Source organism: Lissotriton vulgaris, chromosome 3_1 (assembly GCF_964263255.1).
Source record: "Lissotriton vulgaris chromosome 3_1, aLisVul1.2, whole genome shotgun sequence".
In the NCBI taxonomy this organism is placed as follows: domain Eukaryota; kingdom Metazoa; phylum Chordata; class Amphibia; order Caudata; family Salamandridae; genus Lissotriton; species Lissotriton vulgaris.
In genome coordinates, this window is record NC_141689.1 from 23,434,587 (window position 1) to 23,441,972 (window position 7,386).

Consider the following 7,386-nt stretch of genomic DNA (forward strand, 5'->3'; position numbering starts at 1 on the left):
GCGGGTTTCTTGTACTGCGCATGCGTCTGTCATACTCACGTGACATGGCGTCTTCTTGCTTTGGAGGGAGTCTTTTCGCATTTGCGCAATAGAATTAGAAATGGCTGCTTTATGTAACCACATGCATGAAGCTTGCACTGCTGCGTATGCTAAGCTTTCATTCTGCCTAATGCCTAAAATAAGATAATGGGAATAAATCGTAAACAAGTGACATACAAAATATTAATTTATTCTTTGTTCTAAAGCTGTCTGTTTCTTATTCTTACATGTAACTTATTTGGACTTGACGAGATCGTATTGCATCCATTTTGGACATGCGCAAAAGAAGTCTGAGATGTTCCCGAGATTTTCTTGAACCTATGCCAAGACTATGAACTGTACAAGACGAATCCTGGAAACCCGACCTCATACCCCTGAAGAGAGGATATATGACGAAATAAACTGATACAATGTATATGTTAATAGAACATCCATTGTTGGGTGGAATAATATATATGTCATGAAAACCCAAATTGAGGGGCGGGAACAAAAATTGAATATTCATGCATAAAAGTTTGATTTTCAGGTGGTGTGATGAAATATCCTCATTGTTCTGTCCAATGAAAATTGGGGATCTTTACATTTGCAACATTTGGGGGTGGTACACTGCCCTGAAAAATAGTATAATTAGAGTAGGATTAGTAAGAGAAATTGTCTGACTTGTCCGAATAGCTGACCTGTCACTGACCCAACGCACTCAATAGGTGACCAAGAGCAGAGAGCTGCGAAGCACTCTGTCAGAAGATTTGGGAACCCAGTCAGGGTTCTAGGGAGCTGAAGTGCTGCAAAGCACTTTGTCGGGGAGATCGATAACCCATTCGGGGTTTTGACTGTTTGCTGCAGAGAGGGAGTAGCGCAGGGGTTGCAACTTAACTGCGGGTGCCAGTCTCCTGACTTTGGTGGTCCTGTCCTGATCCAAATTTGGCTTCCCCTGTCCTGATTCCTGTCTTGCACCTGCGAGCCTACTGGCGATTGCAACCTGGGGTTCTGTCCTGTAACAGACCCGTGGCCAGGGTTAGTTTGTCACACCATTCTAGGTAAATATAAAACTGTGTGGGTTCGTCTTAATTGAAATATTTCCTTCTCTACCCCTTCCTTACAAATTGCTAAATCATATATGCATTTTCTTTATGTTCCCTTTTCTTACCTTCCCTTTCCACTATTGAAGTTATTCTGATTATGTAAATGTATTTTTCTCTTCCACAAAATTGCACTTTAATAATGTTTTATGATTAAAGTCTTGGTAATTATTCTTTGGATCATGACTAATTAAGAATTTAGATGAAGAGTTTAAACCTTCCCGAGTTTGTGGTTATTTACGAGTGCAAAGTTATTGATATGTTATTATTGTTTACCTATTAAAAAATTAGCCCTTTTCACGATCCCTTAGGACTTTAGGTACCGATGACAAGGATTGGTAAGTTGGTGGTACAGGTCCTAAGCAGACCTCTGATACTGATAGAGAAGTATTTTTAAAACGTGCGGGTTATTAGGGAAAACCTAAGATGCTCACAAAGGCCCAGGTGAGTATGTGGTAATTGGTGACTGGTGACCTGCATGCTCTATCACAAACCCATACATGTAACGGTCCTGTTGTCTCAAAGCTCAGACATGTTCTCCTATTCTTTCCCTAAGGGTCCTGATGATACTACCAACAGACTTGACCCGCAGACACATTCTAGTACATATACAACACATTTGTAATGCGGGTAATGTTATGTCTAATGTCATATGTTCTGTTGGGACCAGAAAAGGCTCTCTTGTGGTTGTTAGCCCATCCACACATTCCACAAGACCCACATTGATAGAAACCCAGTGTGTGAGGTGTTAGCCACTTGTCTCTGTTTTGAGTTCTTGGATAGCTTCGACCTAATCTCGTTCTTAATGTTCTACCCATTCTATAGGCAATTTGTGGTCGACTACCAATGTGTTCAGCTAAGGCGGTGTCATTTGTGACCAGTGTTTGTTCAGACTTTTTGACAAAGCCCCTTTGTAACCATTGAAGTCTGTAACTAGTCTAACTGTCATTTTCTCAGTGTTACGTGTTCTGTCGCAAAAAGTTTCTTCTCTTTGAGTATGCCTAATTCTGGTTTCTGCTTTGGTAAGATTCAGGTGTGTATAGTCCCTTTTACTAAATCTCAGTTTCATGGCTGATAGACAGTTTTTAACATGTTTGTGTGTTGCCACTGTGATGCAGCTCTTTTATGCAGAAAGTGTGAAATTGCTTCAATACCTAGATCTGGTCTAATGCTTGTATAAAGAGATACCACATCCAATGTCACAAGGGTCATGTTATCATCCCATTTGTGGAGTCAGATAGAACACTGAGTATGTGCTTTGTATCCCTGATAGATATGGGGAGATTTTTGCAGAGGTCCCAGGAAAAGATCCACATATTCCGCAAGGCGCTCGGTGAGACCTCCTATTCCTGACACAATGGGTCTGCCTGGGGGGAAAGGTAAGTGGTTGTGTAGAATAGTTTGAACTTCATCTCCGGTTTTACTCATGGGAGTAAATCTTACACAGATTTAAAGAATCACTGGAAATTCTTCACAACGCTGTGAGAAAATATTTCTTTAGGACCCGCTGGGTCGGAATCTTCACCAGTGGCTGGGTGATCATTACGCACCGGTTTCTCTGCGCGGATATTCTCAGGCCACTATGTGACTTGATGTTTTATCAATTACATCTGACATTGTCTTACCCTGTTGCTTCTTTATCCTCCTCTGAACTACGCTGACTCCAAGTCATTCAAAATCAGGTGGCTAGGCTGATTTACAATCGGCCCAGATTACATCATGCTCTTCCGTTGTTGATAAATGCAATTAAACACTACTGGGTATGGGCTCTCAAGCAGCAAGGCCAAGCCACAGCCTAATGTATCAACAAAAAAAGCGCCAATGCTGCCAGCAATTGTTTCTCACGATATCAACAACTCACAATCGACCCTGTATTGCATTATGCCATAAGAATGTAAAAGAAATTATACATCTTTTGTGAAAATTTACAAATAGGCTTAAAGGAATATCTATGGCATTATAGATATATGACTTACATTAAATTCGGAATAACTGTTATTATGTACCCTGTATTGTAGAGTGTGTCTGAGAGTGTTTGATTGTGATTCACAATTGAATGTATGTGTGAGTGTTGGTAGGGGAGTGTTTTAAGTGTATATAATGTGTTTCATATTTTGTATGTGATATGTTTTTTCAAACTGAAAAATAATTTAGAGAAAATCAAAAAAAACATAAATGAAGCAATAAATCAATAAAATTGAAGATTGATTCTAGAGACATAGATCCCCTCACTTTTTGTTTAAATCGATTGTGAGTTGTTGATATCGTGAGAAACGATTGATGGCAGCATTGGCGCTTTTTTTGTTGATACTTCCGTTGTTGAGGCAACTGCACTGGTTACCGGTTGCCTATAGATGCCTATTTAAATTAGGGTGTCTTATTTTTAAATCATTAGTGGGCTTAGCCCCCTCCTATGTAGCCTCTAGGCTTTCATCTTACATCCCTTCTAGGAATTTACAGTCTTCTTCTAAGAACCTCCTGGTTTTTCCTCGTTTTGTTAGGAAGAAACATGGGGGGTTGAGCTTTTCCTTCCAGTCTCCACGATTTTGGAACTCCCTTCCTGATAGCCTGCGATCTCTTGGAGTTCCACAAAGGTTTGAAGACCTGGTTATTCATTAGAGCCGACTGCCTTAGCGCCATGAAACCTTTTTAGTATACGTGAGCTCTACAAATGTCCTCAACTTCAACTTCAACTTCCTCTAGGTCCTAAGACTCACCCAACATTAGTACAGGTATGCCTGGGTGGAGTTCGCATTTTGGGATAAATAATCTCTTCAGGTACAAGGCACTTATATTTGTCACCAATAATGTAGGCTCTCCCATTGATTGTACCCCGTTCTGGATTTGGTTCTAGGCGTGCACCTGATCTTTTTCACTGTTCACGAATACATTTATCTACCCTATCACCCCAGCTTCTGCACTGATTGTCTTATTTGGTGTGGATGGATTGTGATTTACCACAAACAACGACTTCGAGTAGACTCCACGTCACATGCGTTTGTGTACTACTTCAATACACGCATTAATGAAACAGTAAGCTTCATAGCGGATCATTTGGAACTTGCTTCTTCTTTCTTGGTGTGCTTCCCTTCGTGTATGTTTTATTAAATCCTTGCGCATGTTTGTGCATTAAGACTTGGTTGGTCACAGACCTGTAACTCTATGTATATTTGCTGGTGAATTTTGTAATTTTCCTTGTTTGCTTCCAGCCCTGAAGAAGTCAAGGGTTTTACACCAACTTGACGAAACACGTGTTGGATGGCCTGTGAAGTAATGAACTATTAAATGACAACACGTCAAAAACAACATTTGTTTACATCTGTATTTGTCATTGACATTGTATTTTGTTTATCTACTCATTTGCTTGTGCACAGGGCATGTTGTTGTTTCTGATTGGGGTTTCAGGGGTTTCTCCCTCACCTGTAGCACTGCACAGATATTTCATTTGTGAGCTAATCTCACGTGATCTGGGAAGCGCCATTCCATACCCTGTGATAATAACACCCCCTTTTGTTGTTCCAAAGGGGGGGCTGTCGGCAAAAATGTGAGAGCATTTGGGCAGCTGGGGCTCGGGGACCACTGAAGGGATTTGACAAGGTGGCACTGTTGGGGCGTTCACCTGCCGGACACAGCGGGGTGAGTGATGGAGCGAGTAGGTTCATGTACCTGGGTGATGGGCTGGATGACTACCAGCTGTTGGAAACCTTGTGTTCCACTGTCTGACCCTCGACTGTTTTATGGGAGGTTGGGGGGTTTGATGGGTGCTTGGGGTGCAATGTAGCGCGATGCTTGCATTTGTTTGTTTAGCTCTGCATAAAGTAATAAACACATTGAAACAACAAATATGTGACAACTCAGCACAATAATGTGTAAGTTTGCATGAAGTGCAATCATTTCCAAAAACCTATAAAACTGCTTTTAACCATATATTTACCTCCTTCAGATCAAGGTTGTGTTGACTGAATGGAGAACTGATGGGTCGAACTTTATTTTCTGGTCTTGAGAAAGTGTTGCAACGGTGTGAAGGATGGTGCATCATAAGGGGGGGGGGACTTACTGACCAGGGGAGAGTTAGCATTAGACCACCATTCCTGACTCTTGTTGTCTGAGGCCCCCTAGTGGTGGAAATCAGGGTTTCCTGCCTCTCAGAAGGGTTGATTGACAGGTGTGATGGCAGGGTTCAGGCTGCAGCAGTCAGGCTACACTTGCATTTAGAGCGTTAGTGATACAAGGGGCCCAGGGTTCAGAGTCTATAGGGACCCACCTGGGCTGGGGATGAATGCACAGGTCTAACTTTAATAGCCTCAAACATCTCACGGAGCTGAAATCTGATGTATGAGGGGAAGGTTGGGTGCCTTATGACGAATGTGTGTGTAATGCAGAAGAGCATCAGAGTAGTGCTCGCTTTGAGATAGTTAAACATGGAATAACTTACGTTTCACACCTCCATGGCTCTCCGAAAACTGGGTCCAGACCGTCATTCCATAGTACTTCATGAATTTTCACATTTATAATCCCTCCGAGCATGAAGTCCCCCTCCTTGTAGAAGCGCTGCTGGAAGCTGCTGTTCAGGGCGCAGCCAGATGTTTGCGTCACAGCCTCCCACAGTGCACACTGAGGCACCAGTGACAGCAGCAGGAAACTCTGCCACAGCACACTTGTAAAGCAGCTCATATCCAGGACGTGCATTGCTGCTGGAGGTGGAGTGCAGGGAGTGAATGACGTCACACAGAAGCAGACTGATGCACCTGCAGTGTGACGTGGATCTGTGACCTCTAACGTGGATCTGTGACCTCTGACGTGGATCTCTGACCTCTGACGTGGATCTCTGACCTCTGACGTGGATCTGTGACCTCTGACGGTGCCTTGATGCCTTCTTCTTCTGCTTCACCCTGAAAACGGAAACACAAACTCCCTTCAATGAACAAAAATACAGCGTCACTTAGAGACGGCTCCTACTCTCACACAGTGATTCTGAAGGGTCAGAGGGCAGCTGTCTGTCTCTGGCTTCACCCAAGCTGAGCCTCCGATGATTAGAGCCTCGAGGCGCTAGAAGTACCCCCCTCCCCTGGACTCTGGGTCAGAGTGCAGCTGTCTGTCTCAGAATCATCCGGTTGGTGCCTCAGAAACTTGTCTTAGTGCTTTGAACTCTCTCACTTCACCTTCTTCCCACATAAAGTCACTAATGTCCCCTGCATTGATGGTCACTCGACCTTTGCACAGGAATCACTGCAGCTTCCAGTGGTGAAGGAAACACAAGTAAACACTCAGCAAGATCCGTGTGAGTCAACCAGGCTGTCCTGAGGATCGAGCGAGGGCAGCCTCTCTTTACCCCCCTCTGTGAGCCGCTGTCTGTCCTCACACTTGCCCCCTCTCCCCTCATCAGCTCACCCCACCACTGACCTCTTCCCCCTCATCAGCTCACCCCAGCACTGACCTCTGCCCCCTCTCCCCTCATCAGCTCACCCCACCACTGACCTCTTCCCCCTCATCAGCTCACCCCACCACTGACCTCTGCCCCCTCTTCCCTCATCAGCTCACCCCACCACTGACCTCTGCCCCCTCTTCCCTCATCAGCTCACCCCACCCACTGATCTCTGCCCCCTCTCCCCTCATCCGCTCACCTCAGCACTGACCTCTGCCCCCTCTCCCCTCATCAGTTCACCCCACCCACTGACCTCTGCCCCCTCTCCCCTCATCCGCTCACCCCAGCACTGACCTCTGCCCCCTCTCCCCTCATCAGCTCACCCCACCCACTGACCTCTGCCCCCTCTCCCCTCATCAGCTCACCCCACCCACTGACCTCTGCCCCCTCTCCCCTCATCAGCTCACCCCACCCACTGACCTCTGCCCCCTCTCCCCTCATCAGCTCACCCCACCACTGACCTCTCCCCACCCCCTCTTCTCCTCACCCCACCACTGACCTCTGCCCCCTCCCCCCTCATCCGCTCACCCCACCCACTGACATCTGCCCCCTCTCCCCTCATCAGCTCACCCCACCACTGACCTCTCCCAACCCCCTCTTCTCCTCACCCCACCACTGACATCTGCCCCCTCTCCCCTCATGAGCTCACGCGCCCTTCATTTCACAGCCTGCCCTAAATGAAGACTCTGTCAGTCTGCCCACAGCCTCTGCTCCATGGTGAGTTTCACGAACAACAGCAGCAGAGAAAGAAATGAGAATCCTCGCGGTTTAAACTATTATAACATATTCCACATTATCTTCTTTTCATGTGTCTAGCTCTCCCTCTGTCCCAAGCAGGCATTT

The 7,386-nt window shown here is 45.4% G+C and overlaps 1 protein-coding gene across 1 annotated transcript in view; it reads right to left on the reverse strand.

Moving 5' to 3' along the window:
* LOC147725843 (extracellular calcium-sensing receptor-like) overlaps window positions 1–5,807 on the reverse strand; it is a 425,517-nt gene extending 419,710 nt beyond the window's left edge. The window contains exon 1 of the mRNA XM_086963370.1: window positions 5,554–5,807. Coding sequence (XP_086819496.1) covers window positions 5,554–5,807 — 254 coding nt within the window. The remainder of the gene's footprint in view (window positions 1–5,553) is intronic.
* Between the last annotated feature and the right edge of the window lie 1,579 nt (window positions 5,808–7,386).